General features: G+C 41.1%; 1 protein-coding gene across 3 annotated transcripts in view; it reads left to right on the plus strand.

Moving 5' to 3' along the window:
• PEX5L (peroxisomal biogenesis factor 5 like) overlaps positions 1–27320 on the plus strand; it is a 231033-nt gene that overhangs the window by 151164 nt on the left and 52549 nt on the right. For all 3 annotated transcript variants that reach the window (XM_075268640.1, XM_075268641.1, XM_075268642.1), the window contains 4 exons: positions 3952–4063; positions 9049–9258; positions 14576–14699; positions 15507–15606. In XM_075268640.1, coding sequence (XP_075124741.1) covers positions 3952–4063; positions 9049–9258; positions 14576–14699; positions 15507–15606 — 546 coding nt within the window. The remainder of the gene's footprint in view (positions 1–3951; positions 4064–9048; positions 9259–14575; positions 14700–15506; positions 15607–27320) is intronic.

Genomic DNA, 27320 nt, shown 5'->3' on the forward strand with positions numbered 1-27320 from the left:
GTTAACCCGAATGTCTGCAACTGGCGAAACTGCTGCAGCATGATATCTTATCACAGAATACATATACAACATTTATACATATACAACATTTATACATATACAACATTTGAGTGGGTACCACAAACAAAATCAGAAAAATTAAGTGCAGCCACTGCAAAAAAAATGCACATACAACCCCAAAAAGACACGGAATTGTAGCAAAAAGTGCATACCTCATTAATAGAATAGCATTTATCTGTATTAGCACAAATACCATACAAAACTAAGCACTCTAAAAACATTTTAAACCACACAAATACTGAGTCTGTCCAAAACAAGGACCCACCAACCAGGACAGAATTCATGATAATAGAGGAGGTCGCAATGTAGCGGTGATACATGCAGGATCTTTCCAGCCTGTGTGCTTTTTACCGCTGCACCATTTGGGTATTTTCTTGACTTGTGCACTTTTTATTTGGCCATTACATATATTATATAAATTGACTTGCACATTATTTTTTGAGCTTCCCGAATTTTATCATAGAGTCTGTCCTGACTGGTGGTTCTTCTTTTGGGCAAACACAGTATTCATGTGGTTTTAGAGTCCACAAGTATTCTATTTGTGCAAATAAAGATAAATTCTATTGCAATTACTATTCATTGTTTTTTGTTATACTTTGTGATAAGATAAAAATAACCCCTTTAACTCTCACTGACTGCACTTTAAGTTTTGATACATAATGCCCACAATTTGGTTAATTTTGTAAAGAAAACTTAAGCAATTTAATAGCATGAAATAAATGTCTTCCTAAGTTTAAAAATAAATATTTACAAGCTTGTCTCTATCAAAATTGAAATCTTCTGTTCCTTTGGATGTGCTAGGGATGACTCACATCTCCAGTCTCAGAGAAAATAACCTCATGCCATTGTCTTGTCTGTCTTACATTTATATTGAACTGAAGAAGCAGGTCATGTCTATTTGTGCTACGCTGTCTATTTGGAAAGCATGCATTACAGTACTTACAACTTTACTGAAGGTAAAACAAACAAGGCGGGCTTCATAACTTTATGAGCTTGTGTATGAGCTGAGTTCTAATAGTTAGCATAATGAGAATGCAAAATAAAAACAATATTAGAAAACTATAGAATGTTACTTCTGTGGACTTAGAACACCACTGCAAATACTATTATATATATAGTTTATATATGTAATGAATTTATATTATACTTTTTTTTAATATTTGTGTAATTGTTTACACTAAATCACACTCAATGTAAAGAGGTTGTCTGACGTAAGTCATAAAAGTGTTCTTTAGTTTTATATATATATATATATATATTTATATATATATATATGAATGTGGCCCTCCTACCATAGCTCAAATTTTATTAATGACTCAATTTTTTTTTACAAAGCCAATTCGATACATTTCAATTCAATATTGTGACATGCTAGTAAAATGCTTGTGGGACGAATCTTAGTTTAGATGCTGTTGCTTTAGGGTTACTGCGCTGCCCTGTGAAGTTTTCAGGCTTTTCCTATGCTGATCCAATTAGCAGCGGCGGAGGGATATTCAAACCCTTTTAATGCTTATCCAGCTGCCTGTGTTTGTGCTGGACTGCTCTATAATTTACCTTTAGCTTGTTACTGGAAATCTGCTTCTCTTCTGATTTTGACTCTGACATTACTTCTTTTTGGCTTGGAGACATTAATTCTTCTGATTCTTCCCCCTATTTTTGATCTGCCTTGCAAGATCACTGTAGGTTCTGCTGGACTTCTGTTTGTAGAGCGTTTATTTCTTATGCCAGTGTCTGTGATGGTGAATTGGTGCGCAAATTCAGCACATGTCCATCTGGCTTTGCAGCTGGCACTGGTAAAGACAATTGGGTGCCTAGAGTTTATCTCTCAGCATTAAATCAGTAAGATTTAATCAGTTTGTTCTACTGCTCTCTGCTGTCAGACAGTTCCTTCAATTTCTGATATTTGCTCCAGCACAAAACAAGTGTTGAGTGGCCAAATATAGAAACATATGAGAATAGACATCTTGTGACACAGTATCACAAAATCATATTGCTTTCCACAGTTGGTCATTCTATGACACTCATATCTGGACTTGTCCAGCAAAAAGAAATGTTATGGTTATGTTCACATCTACATTCGAATGTATCTGAAATCACAGATAAAAGAGTCCTGCAAGCTTGTAGGACTTTTTCTCGTCAGGTAATGTCAGTGAGAAAATAATGAATACTCAACAGACCCCATTATAGTCAATAGGGTCCCTCGGGATCTTTTATTATCTGTCATTAGACTGATCCATTTTATTGTTTAACAAATACTTATGTCTTACAGTGGACCAGAAGAAGAGATTAAATGATGTAAATGTGAACACAAACCAAGGAAGGATACGTCTATAAACATAAACAGTTATACCCTTCAGCTGAGGCCCCTATAATCATTTCTTAGGGATCAAATAGGGTTTATACCAGACGCGGGCATTGTACGGCCTGCAGGCTACATCCAGGCCTCTGCTGTCTCTGACTGGCCCACATAGGGTGTAGGATAAAGGTAGATGCCAAATGGCAAGTCGGCTAAAGGACCTTTGATGACGTCATCAAAAGGTCATTTCGCTCACTAGTATATAAGACGTGTTCGTGGGCGGAGCACACAGGAAAGTGTGGTTGTGTTACACAGAAAGAGCAAGCTGCTGGGAATGGAGACTGATGGAAGATAAAGAGGAGAGAAGAGACAGTATGTGTGAGCAAAAGGAGAGAACTGGGGGCAGATGTAGGGAGCAGTTAAACTGAAGGTGGTTGGAGGGGGACATTAAACTGGGGCACCTGGAGGAGGATATTAAACCGTGAGGGTAGCCTGAGGGGGACATATCAACCTCTAGTTGCCCCCAGTTTAATGCCTGCCTCCAACTACCTTCATTGTTTAATGTTCCCTTCCAGCTGCCCCAATTTAATGCCCCCTCTAGTTTCCCCCAGTTTAAACTGGGGCACGAGGAGAGGGACTTAATACTGTAGGACATTTGGAGGAGAACATTGTAATTTGGGGGCATAAAATGTTAGGGTGACTGTAGGGGCCACACGGTGGCTCAGTGGTTAGCACTGCAGCCTTGTAGTGCTGGAGTCCTGGTGTTCAAATCCTGCCAAGGGCAAAAAACCATCTGCAAGGAGTTTGTATGTTCTCTCCTATGTGGGACTCACAATCTACATTAAAAATAATAATAATAATGTTAGGGTGACTGTAGGAGCATTATACTGTGTGGAGGCACATGGAAAAATGGATGAGAATCGGCAGAGTCAACTTAGAAGTGGGTGAAGCTAAATTTGCCACAGTGCACATAACCCTCTAGAACCGTTTCAATTTCTCATGTGGCCCCATGGGAAATTTAATTGCCCAACCCCTGGTTTATACTGTTCTATTATGCCCTACTAAATGTATTCAGTTTTTGATTCTTGCATAGAGAACTTGTCCCCACTTCTGACAATACCTGTTTAAGTAACTAATTGTATTTCCTATGCCTTACTATTTTGGAACTTTTTTTTATAACTGCTGTTCCATTCCTCTGTTAGTTCCACTAGAAATCTATGAAAAAATTGACAATTAAGTATTACCCCTCTCTACACATTCTGACACTGTCCATTTGGTGCTGCCAGTCTAACATATTATTAGTAGCGTTTTTATATAGGCATTACAAGTATTCACTAAAACAGACATATCCGGAATGCTGACAGATCCTCTTCAATGCTGATATGTCTAGTTATAAATTTTAATGTAGCAGTATATTGCTATAGAAATAGGAATTTACAATGGATATTTTGATGAAATAATTCCTAGCATGCAGGCCCCTAGACATGCTCATTCTCAAGCATAGCTCAGTTTTCATCATCTGGAGTTTTCTGACAGTGATTACTCGGAAAGATTTTTTTCTTCTTTTTTATTCTGTTTTTCTTTTCAATTTCCAGCTGGTGAATGAACAACAAGAAAGCAGGCCTCTTCTCAGCCCATCTATTGATGACTTTCTGTGTGAGACCAAATCAGAAGCAAAGGCCAAGCCAGTAACTTCAAATACAGCAGGTAATTGTATACTGTAATCAACTCTTGTCTCCGGGATAGAGTCATCGCTATTGGCAGCCTTTACTCCATCGCAAAGAGGAAGAAAGCAGCTTGTATAAAATTGGAATCATGATTGTTAAAATAAAGTGTTTATGTTCCATTGAAAGACTGCAAATGTGTCAGGATTCAGAAGTTAGAAAGTCTTCCATTCTCTCCTATACAAAGAGTAAACCACGGCTCATTGGTCCAGTCACTTCGAGTTCATTCTATTTACAGTTGGCATTTTTGTCAATAAAACAAGAGTTGCTTGTCTTCTAAGTCAGTTCCCCATATACCGTATAGTATATATATCATAGAGCAATTTGTCACAGCTAAAAAGCCATATCCGATTGCAATTTATGTTTAAGAGGGTTTTATCTTACCCTTATATTTAGAAACATTGGGAACAGAATATAATGTCACCTTCACAAAGGTTTGTGGCCGCCCTTATATTTTCAGACACATAGAAGTGCTAGATATAGACAAATAGCTAGGGCAAAATTAACACATGGATACGTCCAAGGACAACCTGGGCCAAAGGAACCGAAGCCAGGACCCTTTATATGGAACTCTACCTGTCAGAGCTGCTTTATTCAGAATGCCACCAGCCATGCCATTTATTCAGAACCACACCAACCCGTACTGCTTTATTCAACCACACAAGGCCAGTACTCCTTTATTTAGAATCACACAGATCATAACCGCTTTTGGAGCCATACCAGTACTGGTCTCCTTTATTCAGAACCACACCAGTACTGAACCCTTTTATTCAGAACCCACCAGACCAGTACTACATTATTCATAACTGTGGATAGGGTTCATGTCATACCACCGCGCATGCACTTGCATACCATGTTACACAAGTGAGATTCATTGTTACTTTTTCCCTATATGTTTGTGCATATTTCCGTAGGATCACTTTTAAAGGATATGTTACAAAACTGTAATGTTTATTAATTTATATTCATTTGTTTTATCCAAAGTAGAAATAAATGGGGAGAAGGTGTAAAATTCAGCATTTTATTTATTTTGCTAAGTATCGTCATCCAGCAATTGTTATATATGAAATAGAATCTACTTTTAGATGAGCTTTGTTACTTCTCATGCACAAATAGCCCAGTAATTGTAGTTATATTCCAGCACAGCAAACTAAAAGCCGGCCTTAGTCCCAACGGGATTTGGTAAACAGATCTGCCTCGCACTGACATGTTAAAATAAGCTCAGTTTTGCTAACAAGGATAGAATTGTACACGTTTAGTTTGCATGAATTAATAATAACTGTAGCATGTAATCACACAATTATTTTACTGGAATGTGCTTCTCGGTGACTCCCCAGTTGACCAGGACCAGCTGTTTTCAGTGTCTGGAAGAATGTGTTATATTTACTTTTTGAATATCAGACACAATTGGACGCCACGATATGCCAGGACTCCAGATGGATTTGTACATGTTCTGTAACAGACATCAGAGCTTTGCATCTAAACGTTTTCAGTCTGGCAAGCTCAGCTTTCCATATTAGCTCATTTTTACTTAGACAATGCATTTTCCCAGCTCTGGACCATAGAAAATAAACAAGCATTACTGTGAAAGATCATGGAATACAGTCTGTTGAGTCATATTGTTAGTTTGATTGGCGCATGATGGATTCCAAAACAATAGTATATACGCCAAAAATTATAGTATGACTCCAACAGAAACAAGGCTCGGTGTAGTGTTGTAGTGAGGATGCAGGTCTTCTGGAATAAGTCCACTATGAGATGGTTACTCTTGTAGATCAGAACACTTTATTCCATGCTCCATCATGGCTCCCTGTCTAACAATTCCTCCCCCTAAGCTCAGCTCCTCCTCCATTACTACCTCACTGTTGCTAGGCAGACAAAGCAGAATAAGTAAGCAGAACAGAACATACAGAACATACTTATAACAACATCACATCTCTCCCCTTCTTATAAAAAAAAATAAAATAAAATGCAAACATTATAAATGAACAATAAATAAAAGGTCCGAACTGAAAAGAAAATTTTACTGCAGAACATAGTCCCTGAGGTGCGTTGGTGGCCTTCGATTTATCCTTGTCGGGTAGCGTTGAGACATCTCGTTATCAGAAACAGTCTGTGAATTTTCGGTATCTCTTGTTGGTGTTGCTGAACCAGTTGTACCTGGTGAAATGTCCTCATCATCTGTCTCTAGGTCTTGTAGCTCTTTCTCCACTAGCTTGCGGACATGGAATGGGATGCGCCTGTGAGGTTGAACTGACGGCTGGACTGACTGGTCAATGTGTAATTTCACTTGAAAGTCTTTCAGCTTTCCTATGCCTTGAAAGAGTTGAGGATATTTCTGCATAATAGTTTGGACAGAAGAGTGTGTTACGCTGTTTGCCAGTTTCACTAGGCCCAGAGATACCGCACTATTGCAGCTGAGAAGAGTGTCTGCAGAACACTCCACTACATAGAAAGTGTCCGTGATGGATTTCCCATCAGCCGTTAGTAATGCCTGAAATTTGCCACATAAGGGTAATGCAGTAGCTGAACCATAAGGATATATCTTCAGGTTAGTACATTGCAAAGCAGGTTTGTTCTTTAGCTGGCTATAAGTGGCATGACTAATAACATTGACAGACGCCCCTGTATCTACCAGTGTCTCCACCGGAGTGCCATGTATTAAGATGACTTGTTTGGGATTAGACATTGCATGCACATTGCGAGACCCCTCAGTCACTGAGAATAAGTAGGTGCTACTGGGCTCATCCGCAGGGGACACTGACTGCACTGCCTGAACTTTCTGTGGCAAGGCTTGTTTAGCAGAGAGAGAAGATTGTGATTTTGATCTGCAGACTTTTGCAAAGTGATTTTGTTTCCCACAGTTATGACAAGTTACTCCCTTTGCTGGGCATGGTTTCTGATGAGGATAAGGACCTCCACAGTTGTAGCAGGCTGCAGCCTGTGTGTGAGGCACATGTGGCTTCTGAGTGAGCTTTGCTACAGAAGATGGCTGCTCTGGTATACAGTCTGTGTTCTCTATAAGTTTAGCTTGATTCTCTGCTGCATCATGAATACGTGCAATGTCCAGTAGCTTTGCTAAAGTCATGGTGGGATCTCTGAGTGCTTGTCTCCTTAACTTAGAGGACACACAACCTTGTATGATTTGCATCAGAATTTCCTTGTCTATATCTGCAAATTCACAGTAAGCTGCAAGTTGTCTTAAGCGGACATGATATTCATCAATGGTTTCTGTTGCTGACTGTTTTGACTGTCTAAACTTGAAAATTTCAAAAGCTGCATTTATGTATGGAGAGAAATGCTTAGTTAGTGCTGCTTTGCTTAGCTCATAGTCACTGTCCTCCCCTGTATTGGGCAGAGTTGTGAAGATATCATAGACTTGCTCCCCTGCATAGTGTAATAACATGGCTTTCTTTCTTGCATTGTCAGTAATGTTCATTGCTTGCAGGAATATCTCAAAGCGTTTCAGCCATTTATTCCAGCATGCTGCCAAGTTTGCTTGGGGCTGGTGCACATCAAATACAGCAAAGGAGGGTAAGCAGGCCATGGCTGGTGCTAGGATTGCAGTCTTGTAAACAGTTTCCTGTAGCAGTGAAATACCTTTAGCTGATGATTCTTAATCCTCGTCGCCAATTGTAGTGTTGTAGTGAGGATGCAGGTCTTCTGGAATAAGTCCACTATGAGATGGTTACTCTTGTAGATCAGAACACTTTATTCCATGCTCCATCATGGCTCCCTGTCTAACAATTCCTCCCCCTAAGCTCAGCTCCTCCTCCATTACTACCTCACTGTTGCTAGGCAGACAAAGCAGAATAAGTAAGCAGAACAGAACATACAGAACATACTTATAACAACATCACACTCGGGATAGAGGTACATAAAGTAGTTTGCATCAAAAGTGTATAGTATACCTGAATTGATACAATACAGTATTTTAGGGTTCATATTTTTTTAACCAGATACGGCTATATACATCCAGGTGCTCAGCATCTATCTCTGTAAGGATATACCTGTACATCCTTGTGGAGAAAACCAGCTGCTTTAGATCATGCTGCTGTAGATGCAGTGAGTTGGCTGTTAGAACAGCCAGACCTCCCATAGTGTACACAGGGAAGTCTGGCAAGTAACCCTCCCGCACCACACAAAGTTATGCTACAAGCCAGCTTGAGAAAGAGCTATGGCACTAAATGCGTTGTGCTTAGCATTCAATAAAGGGCTATTTGGTTTACCCTGCTCCTCTTCACCCAATTGGTCCAGAACCTTGAGGGATCCTGTTGTAATTCACGTGTGCGCTATTCCGGTTAGCATAAGGGGAAAATCTGCTGCCACCATCCTTCAAACACTTTTTTCTCTTTTGCGGTGTTGTGACTCATCACAACACCAAGAGGTAAGAGGCTAATTAGCTTTTCTTACCTCACGGATTGGTTTATAATACTACATCATATTGGCGCTCGGTGTCTCCTCTTTATATTTTCCTACACCAGCAGATGACATGGCTCCCCACACCATCACTGACTGAGGAAACTTCGCACTAGACCTCAAGCAATTTGGATTGTGTACATCAGCCTCTCCACTCTTCCTCCAGACTCTGGGACCTTCCAAATGAAATGCAGAATTTACTTTCATCTGAACACACCTTTGACCACTGAGCAACAGTCCAGAACCTTTTGATGATATTCTAATTTATTGAGATGCCCTAGTAGATCATATTCTCCCATGTATAGAAGTAAACTAGATGCTTTAAGATGTCGTGAAATTTAAGTTTATATTGGAGACACTTACCTAATGTGCGAGTTATGGAAGACTTCTTTGGTGAATTTGAACTAAATATACAACTAGAACTAGAAACTGCCTGAGAATACAATGTATCAGAAGCTGAAACATGTTTTACAAATAAAATTAAATTGTGTAAGATAGTAGATTTGCTTGGTGGGATTGAATAAATATTAAAACTTGAATTTGCCTCAGTTTTATCTCCAGGACTGGATCTTCTTGATTTAAGTGAACCAATTCTGCCTACTCAGAGTAAAGGAAAAAAGTCAGAAACAGTTCTCAAAGGTGAACCATCTAAAGGACAATCCAATAAAAAGAAGACGGATGACTCTGATCTCATTAAACCTGAGGTCGAAAGAAGCACAAAGTCTTTAAAAATTCCAGAAAAATCTTCCTTGGATTTAGGTAATAATTGATTGATGAATATATATCTACACACATATATTCAGTGATATTTAGATATTGCACAAGGTATGGTGTCATAGTGTTTAGAGCAAAATTTCCATTGATTCTGCCGTCCAAATATGTCTATGTATTTCCAATGCTATTGAAAGTGTACATATACATATACAGTGGTGGATGAAATTGTGGCTACTCCTTGACATTTTAGGTTTTGTGGTTTTACATGTTTATACAAAATGTGATGTCACTAAATGCAATATCAATTGAAAGAAAATGTAATGATACATACAAAAATTTTACACTGTGAATCCTGCTTTTTGATTAATCTGCACTACAATCTGCATTACACTACAATAACTGTCTTATATTATAAGATTTTATATTGGGGCCTCATTTGTACGTAGATCTTCAAATGGTTGAATTCAGGTTTGAGTTGTTTCCTGCCCAGGTCAAAAGTGAATGCCATCTGCTGTGAACCCAAGGGTGTACTTATATTTTCACATACTGCTTCTGCATTATTGCCTAGTTGTTGTTAGATAATGACAAAGTGTAATTTGTCATGTGATGCTGCTTATCTGAGCTTGTATTTACCTATCTGTAAGGATCAGATGTTTTTTGTAATGTCATATTACATAAACAGGTGTCCGCTCTTCTGGTGCATCAGAAGACCAGATGAAGGGACAAACAGACTGCAAAAATAGCGGACATCAGTGAAGCCCGAGGGATCCCATTGACTGTAACTGAAATTGCCAAACGAAAAAGCTGGGCTTGCAGGACTTTTTCATCTTGTGATTTTAGACAAGCCTTACTTGTTAACTACAACGTATTACACTGTTTCTCTAATAATAAGCCCTGCCCCCAAAATAATCTTTAGCTTAATTTTGCAGGGTTTTTGGAGTAGGCTAGAAATATAAGCCCTACTCTAAAAAAAAAAAAAAAAAAAAAGCTCTAATTACAGTTAGCGCCTCCAGCACCAGCTTTTGTCACACAAAGCCATGGAAATGGAGAATAAGCTTATTGTAGCTCCCAACCGTCCTGGACAAGTACCCCACTATCTCCCGCCATGGTAGGGCAAAATCCTCTCACTCATTCCTAAGTCATGCTCCAGAGTCCCCCCTGCTTCCTCTCAAGTCTGCCTTCCGAATGCTGCCTCCTGAGTCCCATCTATCAGCCTCTACTATGCTCTGGGCTTGGCTACCTATGTGACCAGATGTCAGGTGCCACCTCTGCCTGCTCCCACAGACAAAGCCACTCCACTACAGCACATCCCCTTAGCATAAGGGAGAGGAGACAGAGAGACATGGTGCCACTGCCACACAGTGGGAGAGTGCCAGTAAGTTTGTTTAACACCCACTGATACTGCACCATCAATTCTGAATGTAAATTAGGGTTATGGTTCCTAACCCTAACCATTTTACAAGATTTGTCTGGAGTGACCCAGAAAAGATTCAGATTCGCTCAGGTGCCTAAAACATAATTTATTTTCTGTCTTATACTAGTGTAGATTTTTCTGCAGAGAATTACAATCTATTTTACTACATTATCTCTCACCTGAAAAATACTTCCTGTAATTTGCTTTGACTATGGAGTGTGACTAGAATACAATCTATGCAGTGAACTCTGTCATCATTCCATACATGCATCTGAGATCTTGTCATCTATTTGTGCATCATACTGGTCTTTTGGCCGTAACTCCATGCACTGGCCATGTACCAAAGCAAAAGGCGTGAGAAATCAACTACCGTATATACTCGAGTATAAGCCGACCCAAATATAAGCCGAGGCCTCTAATTTTACCATAAAAAAATGGGAAAACTTATTGACTTGAGTATAAGCCGGGAGGGGGGAAATGCAGCAGCTAATGGAAAATTTCAAAAATGAAAATGGCTGGAGTTTTTGGGTGCAGTAGACACTGGAGAAGGGAAGGGGGTGTTTTGGTTGTCTGTCTGCCACTTCCCTGAGCTTGATGACTGGGTTTTTTTCCCTCCACTTGGAATTCAGCCTTGCTGAATACAGGGTATCTGCAGTGCTCCTATTAACCCCTTCCTGATGGAATAGGAGCACTGCACCCTATATTCAGCCTGGCTGTTGTCAGGCTAAATTCCAAGTGGGGGTAAAAAACCCAGTCTCAGGGAAGGGGCAGTTAGACAACTTTTTTTTTCCCTACGGCATTTACCAAACAGGAAAAATATTTTTATAGATTTGTAGTGCGGTCGTTTTCGGACACAGGGATACCTAAAGTGTGTGTGTTTCACAGTATTAACAGTATTAGTTTTATATACATATAGCAGCCTGCAAAAGAAAAGCAGTGCAGGCCGGAGAGCCTTTACAGAAGTGCTGAGGGGCAGACCTGAAGGAGAACCTCATCCGCCAGACCTGAAGGGGAACTGTGGCCGGCAGAAGCGCTGAGGGGAATCCCCGGCTGCCAGGGATTCCCCTTAGTGCTTCTGCCAGCGACCAGGCGTAGTTCCCCTTCAGGTCCGGCGGCCGAGGTCTTCATTCAGGTCCGCCCTCAGCGCTCCTGCTGGTGGCAGGGGATCTCCCTCAGTGCTTCAGGTCCACCCTTGAGAAAGTGGCGCCTGCTTCCTCCTCTCTCCATGGGGCATGGCAGCGCCTACCACTTCCCCACAGCAGTTCTCCTCGGAGGCTTCAAGTTCCACCTGTGGAGGGCATCTCCGCTGTAACTCTTACAGCGGAGATGCCAGAGCTCATGAGCTGCGGCATTACTGCTATAGGAGTTACAGCGGAGGTGTCGGTTGCCATGACGAGCGCTCTGGAGTAGAGCAGTGCCATTATAACTACAGACCTGGCATACAGACACTGGGGCAGGGGCCGGGCCCACAGCATCGCCACGTTCCTGCCAGGAGCGTGGCGATGCTGTTCATTTCAAACTGTAGAAGTACTTACGGTACTTTTACTAGCAGGCCTGGAACGCAGACACACGCCAGGTGCGGGCCTGAGGTTACGTGGCTACGTCACCCCGCGTGTGATAGAGCAGTGGAGGGGCGGGGTATGCGTTCCGAGCCTGCTAACAGAAGTACCGTAAGTACTTCTGGAGTTTGAAATGAACAGCATTGCCACGCTCCTGCCAGGATTCTACAGCAAAATGGTCTAAATGCCCTGGTAGCATACTATAAGTTCCTCTATAGGAAAGTGTTTTTAGACATGTTGCGTTACCTGTGCAGAGGTCATTGTGCAGGGAGGGAGGCGAGCTGTGGCATATTGTCTTCCTATGTTATATACATCTGTTACCTTTTATTATAATCCTGTGATTTATGAGGAGTGATTTCTACAAAGCAAGAAGTATCAGCCTGCTATGAGAGAAACCACTTATATATAAGGGTCAGGCAACAGACATTTAGGCAGAAGAACATACGCTTAAACACATAGCAGAAATACATACACAGCAGAAGGTCAGGAGAAGACAAGTAATAGAGATGCATACATTGCAGCAGAACATACAGATCCACATCCAGGAATACTTAGCAGAAGGACAAATGTGTCCATGTGGTAGCAAAGATGCATACATGGTGAAAGGACATATGTATCCACATAGGAATACAAAGGAGGACAAATGAGTCCAACCAGGAATACATGGCAAAAACAAATACAGACATAAAACTGGCATCAAACAGAAACTGAAATATTATGCAGACATACAGACAGACATTCAAGCAGAAACTAAGGCATTTATCAGTATACAGACATTAAATCATGAGCACACACAAAGTAAAGCATTACTACAAACAGATAATCATGACACATAGCAAATACATAGCAAAACTGTATATATGGGAATCAGTGGCGTAACTAGGAATGGCGGGGCCCCGTGGCGAACTTTTGACATGGGGCCCCCCCGACACCGAAGATCTCGACCGAGTCCCTCCTATGCATTCCTGCGCGCTCTATTATGTCCCATAGTGGCCCCTGCACACAGTATTATGTCCCTTAGTGGCCCCTGCACACAGTATTATGTCCCTTAGTGGCCCCTGCACACAGTATTATACCCAATAGTGGCCCCTGCACACAGTATTATACCCAATAGTGGCCCCTGCACATAGTATTATGTCCCATAGTGGCCCCTGCACACAGTATTATGTCCCTTAGTGGCCCCTACAGGACTAAATACTGTCACCGCTGACCGCTATACCAGGACAAATTGTGGATAAAAAAAAATCTGGTCCTGTGCATTACAATTTAGTAACTCCATGTGCCTCATATTAATAGAAGTTAACCCCATCATCTCCCTCACATTAACCCCTGTCTGCCTCACCATAAGAGTTACTGATATGTGAGAGACATGGAGGTAATAATAAAGTATCTTCATTACTATTACCCCCATATGTCTCACATATCAGTAACTCTTATGGTGAGGCAAACAGGGGTTAATGTGAGGGAGATGATGGGGTTAACTGCTATTACTATGAGGCACATGGAGTTACTAAAACACAAGTAATCCCCCCAAATGCCTGATAGTAATAAGTATAGTAACCCCAGTACGTACCTGTGTAGCTTCAGTTTCATTTTCCTAGAGCAGCTTCTTCCTCTTCTCTTCTGTGCTGGACGGCAGGGATAAGCCCCGCCTCCTCCTCTCATTGGTGGGCAGAGGACAGCAGAGAAAGGGAGGGGGGAGAGAGGGGGAACGTCCTGCAGCGCTGACAGGAGCCAGAGCTGCAGCTCCTGTGTCTCAGCCGTTGCTGCAGCTTCGGGGCCCCCTGTTGGTGGACAGTATTCCACCAACAGGGGGCCCCGATCATTATACTCGGGGGTCCGAAAAGACCTCCGAGCATAATGATAGCAGCGGTAGCAGCTGTCACCGGGCCCCTAATGTCCCGGGCCCTGTGGCAGCTGCTACCGCTGCTATGGTGGTAGTTACGCCACTGATGGGAATAGTTATACTTCTACCTTCTGTTCATTCCACTCCTGGCTTTGACTCAGAAAAGCACAGCAAAACCTGCAACAAAAAAGCTGTTTCCGCACCGTGGGGCCCCCGCCTTAACTTTCTTATGTTTTCATAACAAGTCTTAAAGATTAATAGAACATTAATCGTTCCATATTCCCATAAGGGCCTGTTGCCATTAAGGTAGACACTTTAGAGAAAGACAAAATGGAATCCTTATTTTACTATGAGTTTTCTATAGCCTTATAGTATTGGATGATGGAAATGCTGCTGATTATTTTATAATAATTTTATGGGCTTATATGTTATTAATAATAATAATAATACATGAATGTCAGATTTTGCTCTGTGAATGCTATGTAAAATAAAAGAAGTTGTTTTTATTTGTCTTTTGTGTGAAGATTTCTTGCTTCCTTTTAGTCCACATTCAGACACAGTTGGAGAAATGGAGTGATGGGTGTTTTCGAGGAGATAAAAGCAGCGACAGTCATCGAGTCCTGGAAAGAAAATTATCATCCAAGGCATCTTCGAAAGAGCTCTTATGGTAAATTTGATGTCCTTTATTAGAACAAAAAGCAATTCTTGAAGCTTTAAAATAATAGGTTGTTGATGCAAATCGACTCATTTCTAAGACAGAAAAAACAGGCTTTTATGGGGCTTTTAACAGGAAAGTAGTTCTTGTACAAAGTTAGGAGGTTTTTTTTTATAGCGTTATACAATAAAATGTTTCACTTAGTTTATTAAAGTAGTATTCCATAAGGGACATCTATAGCATAGCCACGGAATATGACATAAATGTCCAATAGATAAGCGGCGTCTATTCTGTGGGACCTGCATCTATTCAGAACTCCCATAGAAGTAAATGGAAAAGCTTGCACATACACAGCCTACTCTCTCTCAATGTTGCGGGGCTTGTAGACCCCCATTCTCAATATAGGTGAGTGTCCCAGAGGATAAAGCTACGGCTAATAGAAATTTATGACATATATTTTGGCTAAGTTTGCGGGGGGTTTTTTGTAGTTCTTTTAATTGATTTTAACCATTAAGCTACAACTGCAATCCAAGTAAATGTGTTGACGTACTTACAGTCTTGTGGGACTGCAGCTGATACTCGCAGTCACAGACGCCACATTCTAGTCCTAGCCTCAGTCTAGAATCACGCATGTATTTACTGAAGTTTTTGGATACAAAACAGAAGGATTATAAGTCTTTATATATTTCATTCTTTTTAGATTCACTTTTGGCTTTGGTCTAAGAAAAGAACATAATAACTGTATTAAAACCTAAATTGTGAATCCAGCTTTATGGCCATACTATTAAAATTAAAATGTGTTCATGGCTCTGTTGCCAGGTCTGCAGATGGTAGATCAAGTGCTGATCCCACCAGAGATAGAAATAATACACTGGAAACAGAACAAGCATCTGACTTTGAATTAGCACCTGCTGTGAAAGTAAGTATGACAGTCACCGTTTAATGTGGGAGCTGAATCCCACCTCCCAAATGCTGTTTTTATGATTTCCTTTAAACACTGACACTACTCCATGCCAGGGGCAGATTAATGCTACCATGGGCCCTGGACAGTAAAGATTGTGGGTCCCCCAACCTGTCTAAACGTTTTAAAGATGATCTGACCAGAGGTGTAGCCATGGGTTCTACAAGGCCAAGGAGGGGCAAACACATCTGAGTGAGCCCCTAACCCAGGTATGCCATATTATCCTTATACAATCTCCATATAGTGATAGATATCGGCTCTACACAGGGCTCTGCAGACCAGGAAAAATATAGTGACTTACAAGTGATGTCTATGACAGATGATGCCACGCTTCCCTTCTCTTCCATTTGGACCGCCATGACCACTTCTTCCAGTCATGACTTGTTTCTGTAAGGTCTACAACACAAACATTTTTGGTTCCTCACTTTACCAGGCACCTGCCCAACATTTTCCTCACCTACACAGAGCCCCCATCCTGAATATTGAATGCATTATAGTGCCCCTTCAAACATCTGATCAGAGGGAATCCCAGATGCCAGACTTCCACTGAACTTTTAGATCAATAATGCATGTGTGCCACCTTAATTTAATACAGACCAATTTGCCAAACGTCAATACTACCTAATTCACCCTTGTATTGTGTCTGCGATACTGCTTACATAAATACTGCCCCCCTTATAGTAATAATGCACCCTTATATTATGTCTATGATACTGCTTACATAAATACTGCCCCCTTATAGTAATAATGCACCCTGATATTATGTCTCTGATACTGCTTACATAAATACTGCCCCCTTATAGTAATAATGCACCCTTATATTATGTCTATGATACTGCTTACATAAATACTGCCGCCTTATAGTAATAATGCACCCTTATATTATGTCTGTGATACTGCTTACATAAATACCACCCCCTTATAGTAATAATGCACCCTTATATTATGTCTCTGATACTGCTTACATAAATACCGCCCCCTTTTAGTAATAATGCACCCTTATATTATGTCTGTGATACTGCTTACATAAATACTGCCCCCTTATAGTAATTATGCACCCTTGTATTATGTCTCTGATACTGCTTACATAAATACTGCCCCCTTATAGTAATAGTGCACCCTTATATTATGTCTCTGATACTGCTTACATAAATACTGCCCCCTTATAGTAATAATGCACCCTTATATTATGTCTGTGATACTGCTTACATAAATACTGCCCCCTTATAGTAATAATGGACCCTGATATTATGTCTCTGATACTGCATACATAAATACTGCCCCCTTATAGTAATAATGCACCCTTGTATTATGTCTCTGATACTGCTTACATAAATACTGCCCCTTATAGTAATAATGCACCCTTATATTATGTCTCTGATACTGCTTACATAAATACTGCCCCCTTATAGTAATAGTGCACCCTTATATTATGTCTCTGATACTGCTTACATAAATACTGCCCCCTTATAGTAATAATGCACCCTTATATTATGTCTGTGATACTGCTTACATAAATACTGCCCCCTTATAGTAATAATGGACCCTGATATTATGTCTCTGATACTGCATACATAAATACTGCCCCCTTATAGTAATAATGCACCCTTGTATTATGTCTCTGATACTGCTTACATAAATACCGCCCCTTATAGTAATAATGCACCCTTATATTATGTCTCTGATACTGCTTACATAAATACTGCCCCCTTATAGTAATAATGCACCCTTATATTATGTCTCTGATACTGCTTACATAAATACTGCCCCCTTATAGTAATAATGCACGCTTATATTAGGTCTGTGATACTGCTTACATAAATACTGCCCCCTTATAGTAATAATGCACCCTTATATTATGTCTCTGATACTGCTTACATATATACTGCCCCCTTATAGTAATAATGCACCCTTATATTATGTCACTGATACTGCTTACATAAATACTGCCCCCTTATAGTAATAATGCACCCTTATATTATGTCACTGATACTGCTTACATAAATACCGCCCCCTTATAGTAATAATGCACCCTTATATTAGGTCTCTGATACTGCTTACATAAATACTGCCCCCTTATAGTAATAATGCACGCTTATATTAGGTCTGTGATACTGCTTACATAAATACTGCCGCCTTATAGTAATAATGCACCCTGATATTATGTCTCTGATACTGCTTACATAAATACTGCCCCCTTATAGTAATAATGCACCCTTATATTATGTCTCTGATACTGCTTACATAAATACTGCCCCCTTATAGTAATAATGCACCCTTATATTATGTCTCTGATACTGCTTACATAAATACTGCCCCCTTATAGTAATAATGCATCCTGATATTATGTCACTGATACTGCTTACATAAATACTGCCGCCTTATAGTAATAATGCACCCTTATATTATGTCACTGATACTGCTTACATAAATACCACCCCCTTATAGTAATAATGCACCCTTATATTATGTCACTGATACTGCTTACATATATACTGCCCCCTTATAGTAATAATGCACCCTTATATTATGTCTCTGATACTGCTTACATAAATACTGCCCCCTTATAGTAATAATGCACGCTTATATTAGGTCTGTGATACTGCTTACATAAATACTGCCCCCTTATAGTAATAATGCACGCTTATATTAGGTCTGTGATACTGCTTACATAAATACTGCCGCCTTATAGTAATAATGCACCCTGATATTATGTCTCTGATACTGCTTACATAAATACTGCCCCCTTATAGTAATAATGCACCCTTATATTATGTCTCTGATACTGCTTACATAAATACTGCCCCCTTATAGTAATAATGCACCCTTATATTATGTCTCTGATACTGCTTACATAAATACTGCCCCCTTATAGTAATAATGCATCCTGATATTATGTCACTGATACTGCTTACATAAATACTGCCGCCTTATAGTAATAATGCACCCTTATATTATGTCACTGATACTGCTTACATAAATACCACCCCCTTATAGTAATAATGCACCCTTATATTATGTCACTGATACTGCTTACATATATACTGCCCCCTTATAGTAATAATGCACCCTTATATTATGTCTCTGATACTGCTTACATAAATACTGCCCCCTTATAGTAATAATGCACGCTTATATTAGGTCTGTGATACTGCTTACATAAATACTGCCCCCTTATAGTAATAATGCACGCTTATATTAGGTCTGTGATACTGCTTACATAAATACTGACGCCTTATAGTAATAATGCACTCTTATATTATGTCACTGATACTGCTTACATAAATACCGCCCCCTTATAGTAATAATGCACCCTTATATTATGTCTCTGATACTGCTTACATATATACTGCCCCCTTATAGTAATAATGCACCCTTATATTATGTCACTGATACTGCTTACATAAATACTGCCGCCTTATAGTAATAATGCACCCTTATATTATGTCACTGATACTGCTTACATAAATACCGCCCCCTTATAGTAATAATGCACGCTTATATTAGGTCTCTGATACTGCTTACATAAATACTGCCCCCTTATAGTAATAATGCACCCTGATATTATGTCTCTGATACTGCTTACATAAATACTGCCCCCTTATAGTAATAATGCACCCTTATATTATGTCTCTGATACTGCTTACATAAATACTGCCCCCTTATAGTAATAATGCACCCTTATATTATGTCTCTGATACTGCTTACATATATACTGCCCCCTTATAGTAATAATGCACGCTTATATTAGGTCTGTGATACTGCTTACATAAATACTGCCGCCTTATAGTAATAATGCACCCTTATATTATGTCACTGATACTGCTTACATAAATACTGCCGCCTTATAGTAATAATGCACTCTTATATTATGTCTCTGATACTGCTTACATATATACTGCCCCCTTATAGTAATAATGCACCCTTATATTATGTCTCTGATACTGCTTACATATATACTGCCCCCTTATAGTAATAATGCACCCTTATATTATGTCTCTGATACTGCTTACATATATACTGCCCCCTTACAGTAATAATGCACCCTTATATTATGTCTCTGATACTGCTTACATAAATACCGCCCCCTTATAGTAATAATGCACCCTTTGCATTAACATTAACCCAAAGCCATTTTATGTAAGCAATGTCTCTTTATATTGTTTACTTTATAAGGCACCCATTTGCCCTGACAGGAGGAGCTATGCTGTCACCTCATTGTCCCCACCTTTGCCAGATTGCAGATGTCTTAGCTTTCGTCAGGCCATCTTTTAGGCTGCAGGCCTACTTTTGTATCACAGTCTTGTAGACACCAATGTAGTTGAAAGTACTACATCTAATTTTGGTGCCTTTTTCACAGATCCAGAGACATATAAAATATAGAAAATGAAACAAAGAAAAAAAATAGTTATTATTAATAATAATAATAATAATAATAATAATACATTTTATTTAACATATTCAGCAGCACTGTACAATTTGTAGGGTTCAAGTACAGACAAAAAGATACATTACAAGGGCCTTAGTGGTTAGCACTGCAGCCTTGCAGAACTGGAGTCCTGGGTTCAAATCCTGTCAGGAACAACATCTGCATGGAGTTTGTATGTTCTCTCCGTGTTTGCATGGGTTTCCTCTCATACTCCAAAGACATACTGATAGGGAAAATGTACATTTTGAGCCCAATATGGGGCTCACAATCTAAATGTAAAAAAAAAAAAAAAAGGAAAAAAAACATTACAAAGAAATTGTCACTTCACACAATGGGACTGAGGGCCCTGCTCGCAAGAGCTTACAATCTATGAGGTAGAGGGGTGACACAAGAGGTAGCAGGGGCGGCATAGGAGGTGGCATTGCTTATACAATGGTCAGACAATTTTGTAATAGAGGTTATGGTCATTACACAAACAAAACTGTACGAGCCCTCACCAGTCCTGTCCTTTAACGTGCAGTAAGTGTCTGAACATATAAAGTTAACCTGAAACGGCATCATGTCACGTGGGAGCTGAAACAGAGGAGAGCTCATTTTAGGGATCCTAGTTACTGTACGGAAGGGTTTATGTTAGAAATTGTGATAGGCCTGTCTGAAAAGATGTGTCTTTAGTTTGCGCTTGAAGCTGTAGAAATTGGGAGTTAATCTGATTGTCTGAGATAGAGCATTCCAGAGAAGTGGTGCAACTCGGGAGAAGTCTTGTATACGGGAGTGGGAGGTTCTGATAATAGAGGATGTAAGTGTTAGGTCATTGAGTGAACGGAGAGCACGGGTTGGGTGATAGACAGGGATGAGGGAGGAAATCTAGGGAGGTGCGGCATTATGGAGAGCCTTGTGGATGAGGGTGATGAGTTTATATTGTATTCTGTAATGAATAGGCAGCCAATGTAGTGACTGGCACAGACCGGAGGCATCACTGTATCATCTAGACTGATAGATGAGCCTGGCTGCTGCATTCAGAATAGATTGTAGAGGAGAGAGTTTAGTAAGGGGAAGACTGATTAGTAAGGCATTACAGTAGTCAAGGAGAGAGTGAATCAGAGCAACAAGTGTTCCAAGATTTTAGAGATGAAGGGGAAGTTACAGATGGGTCGATTGTTAGCAGCACAGGACGGGTCCAGGGAGGATTTTTTCAATAGTAGGATTATGACAGCATGCTTGAAAGGGGATGGAAAAATTCCAGAAGAGAGAGAGAGGTAAATATTTTGGTAAAATAAGTCATGACAGCAGGCGACAGAGATTGGAGAAGGTGTGAGGGGAAGGGGTCACTACTGCAGGTCATAGGGCAAGATGAAGAAAGTAGCTGGGATACTTCCTCTTTTGTAACAGGTTCAAAATATGAGAATGCACAGTCTGAAGCACGGTTGGTGAGGGGGAATCAGTACTATGGCAGGTGAGGGGATCAATGCCACCTGGGGATTGGGCAGTTTTTTCCTGATGGATCTTATCAATTTTGTCATGGAAATAAGTGGCCAGGTCATCATACAGTTGATTTGTTTTTTGCTGGAGTACTGAGCATACTGCACAGCATGCTCAGCTCTATAGCGAACTACACCAAAATGGCACTCAGACATGTGCAGTACCGCTCTGAACGGAGTGACACCGCGCATGCCTGAGATTTGAACTGCAAGAGCATGATCTGGGCGGCAGGATATCTGGGGAGGGGAGGGCGAATGAAGCACAAGCAGTGGAGGGGCATGATGAAAGGTATGGCGTGAGGAGGGAGGTGCTCGGAGGCCCTGGGGAATGCCCAGGATGCTCCATGGGGTTCATTAGCATAAACAATTACAGTGATTTATAATGAAACCGCGTGGTCTCTTGAAAATGTGAAGTCAGCAGACATGTGTTTAGTAAAAATGAGTTTTCCCAATGAGAGACTTTAACTACAATAAAAGATAATTATGTTGATGATAAAAAGATATAAAAGAAAGGAAAAATATATTTTAGACTCCCTTATACATGACAACTACTATTAGTACATAAAAAGTCTCCTGTATGTCCAGAAGTATGACTTCCACTGGAAAATACATTTGCATGCTAATTGCCGCTGTTATGGTGCAGTCCCCAGCCTCCATTTATACAGTGATTCACAAGCTTTATTCTTGCAAGCTGTATCTCCTTGCCGCTCAGTCATGGAAAGTGACAAGTTAATGGCAGGCCAGTCTTGACAAGTAAGAAACACCTAGCGTGAATATAGAATGGCAGTTGTCGAGACAACACAATCAGCCTCCTGTCGTGTTAAATAGTAGATGAGTGTCTGACATCTCTATTCTTGATTCTGTACTTCTGAAGTTCTCCCAAATTAGAATTTGAATGTAATGGATTTTATGCTTCCCGTGGCTCCTCACTTGGAAATTACATTGTTTATTTGAGCTGCATAAAATGCTAAGTTAATGTCCCGATCCCCCTTCCTTAAAACCCTTCAAACATACATCATATGAATAGTTTTAGCACATGGAAGTGTCTGCAGGTAATAATCATTCCCAGTAATATTTGCAGTTTCATTACTAGAATATAATGCATTTGGGCACTAAAAGGATAGACCTGCCATCACATAAAATCCTGAAGATACACATGGAACTACACTAATTGCTTTGCATTTGCTGCAATTTGCTTATCGCTTTTCTTTCATAGGTATGAGTAAAGCTTTATTATTAGAGATGAGCGAACACTAAAATGTTCGAGGTTCGAAATTCGATTCGAACAGCCGCTCACTGTTCGAGTGTTCGAATGGGTTTCGAACCCCATTATAGTCTATGGGGAACATAAACTCGTTAAGGGGGAAACCCAAATTCGTGTCTGGAGGGTCACCAAGTCCACTATGACACCCCAGGAAATGATACCAACACCCTGGAATGACACTGGGACAGCAGGGGAAGCATGTCTGGGGGCATAAAAGTCACTTTATTTCATGGAAATCCCTGTCAGTTTGCGATTTTCGCAAGCTAACTTTTCCCCATAGAAATGCATTGGCCAGTGCTGATTGGCCAGAGTACGGAACTCGACCAATCAGCGCTGGCTCTGCTGGAGGAGGCGGAGTCTAAGATAGCTCCACACCAGTCTCCATTCAGGTCCGACCTTAGACTCCGCCTCCTCCGGCAGAGCCAGCGCTGATTGGCCGAAGGCTGGCCAATGCATTCCTATGCGAATGCAGACTTAGCAGTGCTGAGTCAGTTTTGCTCAACTACACATCTGATGCACACTCGGCACTGCTACATCAGATGTAGCAATCTGATGTAGCAGAGCCGAGGGTGCACTAGAACCCCTGTGCAAACTCAGTTCACGCTAATAGAATGCATTGGCCAGCGCTGATTGGCCAATGCATTCTATTAGCCCGATGAAGTAGAGCTGAATGTGTGTGCTAAGCACACACATTCAGCACTGCTTCATCACGCCAATACAATGCATTAGCCAGTGCTGATTGGCCAGAGTACGGAATTCGGCCAATCAGCGCTGGCTCTGCTGGAGGAGGCGGAGTCTAAGGTCGGACCTGAATGGAGACTGGTGTGGAGCGATCTTAGACTCCGCCTCCTCCAGCAGAGCCAGCGCTGATTGGCCGAATTCCGTACTCTGGCCAATCAGCGCTGGCCAATGCATTCTATTAGCCCGATGAAGTAGAGCTGAATGTGTGTGCTAAGCACACACATTCAGCACTGCTTCATCACGCCAATACAATGCATTAGCCAGTGCTGATTGGCCAGAGTACGGAATTCGGCCAATCAGCGCTGGCTCTGCTGGAGGAGGCGGAGTCTAAGATCGCTCCACACCAGTCTCCATTCAGGTCCGACCTTAGACTCCGCCTCCTCCAGCAGAGCCAGCGCTGATTGGCCGAATTCCGTACTCTGGCCAATCAGCACTGGCTAATGCATTGTATTGGCGTGATGAAGCAGTGCTGAATGTGTGTGCTTAGCACACACATTCAGCTCTACTTCATCGGGCTAATAGAATGCATTGGCCAATCAGCGCTGGCCAATGTATTCTATTAGCGTGAACTGAGTTTGCACAGGGGTTCTAGTGCACCCTCGGCTCTGCTACATCAGATTGCTACATCTGATGTAGCAGTGCCGAGTGTGCATCAGATGTGTAGTTGAGCAAAACTGACTCAGCACTGCTAAGTCTCTGCATTCGCATAGGAATGCATTGGCCAGCCTTCGGCCAATCAGCGCTGGCTCTGCCGGAGGAGGCGGAGTCTAAGGTCGGACCTGAATGGAGACTGGTGTGGAGCGATCTTAGACTCCGCCTCCTCCAGCAGAGCCAGCGCTGATTGGTCGAGTTCCGTACTCTGGCCAATCAGCGCTGGCCAATGCATTCTATTAGCCCGATGAAGTAGAGCTGAATGTGTGTGCTTAGCACACACATTCAGCTCTACTTCATCAGGCTAATAGAATACATTGGCCAATCAGCGCTGGCCAATGCATTCTATTAGCTTGATGAAGCAGAGTGTGCACAAGGGTTCAAGCGCACCCTCGGCTCTGATGTAGTAGAGCTGAGGATGCACAAGGGTTCAAGTGCACCCTCGGCTCTCCTACATCAGAGCCGAGGGTGCGCTTGAACCCTTGTGCAGCCTCGGCTCTGCTACATCAGAGCCGAGGGTGCGCTTGAACCCTTGTGCACACTCTGCTTCATCAAGCTAATAGAATGCATTGGCCAGCACTGATTGGCCAGAGTACGGAATTCGGCCAATCAGCGCTGGCCAATGCATCCCTATGGGAAAAAGTTTATCTCACAAAAATCACAATTACACACCCGATAGAGCCCCAAAAAGTTATTTTTAATAACATTCCCCCCTAAATAAAGGTTATCCCTAGCTATCCCTGCCTGTACAGCTATCCCTGTCTCATAGTCACAAAGTTCACATTCTCATATGACCCGGATTTGAAATCCACTATTCGTCTAAAATGGAGGTCACCTGTTTTCGGCAGCCAATGACTTTTTCCAATTTTTTTCAATGCCCCCGGTGTCGTAGTTCCTGTCCCACCTCCCCTGCGCTGTTATTGGTGCAAAAAAGGCGCCAGGGAAGGTGGGAGGGGAATCGAATTTTGGCGCACTTTACCACGTGGTGTTCGATTCGATTCGAACATGGCGAACACCCTGATATCCGATCGAACATGTGTTCGATAGAACACTGTTCGCTCATCTCTATTTATTATATCATTATGCAAAAAATGACGATAAGCCTGATGATAAAATTCAATATTACAGAGATCCCACTAGGATAATATTAATTGCTTGAAGTGATGTTTATTCACAAAGAAGTGTACATTGCTTTGGTGCAGAAAATAAACGTTTTCGGCCGAACTGGCCTTCATCAGACTCGTTTATAACTGTACAGTAGGTATAGAACAGAACAGATGTCTGAGGAAAAGGAAATAAGTCCTTCTATCTAGGAAGAGGCAGACATGTATTGTAGCCCAACTGAAAATGCACCTAGCAAGGAGTTTGGGTGCTGTGGGCTCCTTAGAAGATCTCATATATGGGCAACGTAGCCTGGGTGGAGCGTGGGTGCCCTAGTGGAGATCTCCTCATGTGGATAGCCGTGCGTCCTGTCACACTGGTGGTGTGTGTCATATGAAAGAGGTTCTACCTGTATGATTTCCAGAGATATAGTCCTATGAAAAAGTTTGGGCACCCCTATTAATCTTAATCATTTTTAGTTCTAAATATTTTGGTGTTTATAACAGCCATTTCAGTTTGATATATCTAATAACTGATGGACACAGTAATATTTCAGGATTGAAATGAGGTTTATTGTACTAACAGAAAATGTGCAATATGCATTAAACCAAAATTTGACCGGTGCAAAAGTATGGGCACCTCAACAGAAAAGTGACATTAATATTTAGTAGATCCTCTTTTTGCAAAGATAACAGCCTCTAGTCGCTTCCTGTAGCTCTTAATCAGTTCCTGGATCCTGGATAAAGGTATTTTGGACAAACAATTCAAGTTCAGTTAAGTTAGATGGTCGCCGAGCATGGACAGCCCGCTTCAAATCATCCCACAGATGTTCAATGATATTCAGGTCTGGAGACTGAGATGGCCATTCCAGAACATTGTAATTGTTCCTCTGCATGAATGCCTGAGGATTTGGAGCGGTGTTTTGGATCATTGTCTTGCTGAAATATCCATCCCCGGCGTAACTTCAACTTCGTCACTGATTCTTGAACATTATTCTTAAGAATCTGCTGATACTGAGTGGAATCCATGCGACTCTCAACTTTAACAAGATTCCCGATGCCGGCATTGGCCACACAGCCCCAAAAGCATGATGGAACCTCCACCAAATTTTACAGTGGGTAGCATGTGTTTTTCTTGGAATGCTGTTTCTTTTTGGACGCCATGCATAACGCCTTTTTTTATAACCAAACAACTCAATTTTTGTTTCCAAAATGAAGCTGCCTTGTCCAAATGTGCTTTTCATACCTCAGGCAACTCTATTTGTGGCGTACGTGCAGAAACGGCTTCTTTCTCATCACTCTCCCATACAGCTTCTATTTGTGCAAAGTGCGCTGTATAGTTGACCGATGCACAGTGACACCATCTGCAGCAAGATGATGCTGCAGCTCTTTGGAGGTGGTCTGTGGATTGTCCTTGACTGTTCTCACCATTCTTCTTCTCTGCCTTTCTGATATTTTTCTTGGCCTGCCACTTCTGGGCTTAACAAGAACTGTCCCTGTGGTCTTCCATTTCCTTACTATGTTCCTCACAGTGGAAACTGACAGGTTAAATCTCTGAGACAACTTTTTGTATCCTTCCCCTGAACAACTATGTTGAACAATCTTTGTTTTCAGATCATTTGAGAGTTGTTTTGAGTAGCCCATGATGCCACTCTTCAGAGGAGATTCAAATAGGAGATCAACTTGCAATTGGCCACCTTAAATACCTTTTCTTATGATTGGATACATCTGGCTATGAAGTTCAAAGCTCACTGAGGTTACAAAACCAATTTTGTGCTTCAGTAAGTCAGTAAAAAGTAGTTAGGGGAATTCAAATCAATAAAATGATAAGGGTGTCCATACTTTTGCACTGGTCAAATTTTGGTTTAATGCATATTGCACATTTTCTGTTAGTACAATAAACCTCATTTCAATCCTGAAATATTACTGTGTCCATCAGTTATTAGATATATCAAACTGAAATGGCTGTTGCAAACACCAAAATATTTAGAACAAAAAATGATTAAGAT

Source organism: Leptodactylus fuscus, chromosome 3, assembly GCF_031893055.1.
Source record: "Leptodactylus fuscus isolate aLepFus1 chromosome 3, aLepFus1.hap2, whole genome shotgun sequence".
Taxonomy (NCBI): Eukaryota; Metazoa; Chordata; class Amphibia; order Anura; family Leptodactylidae; genus Leptodactylus; species Leptodactylus fuscus.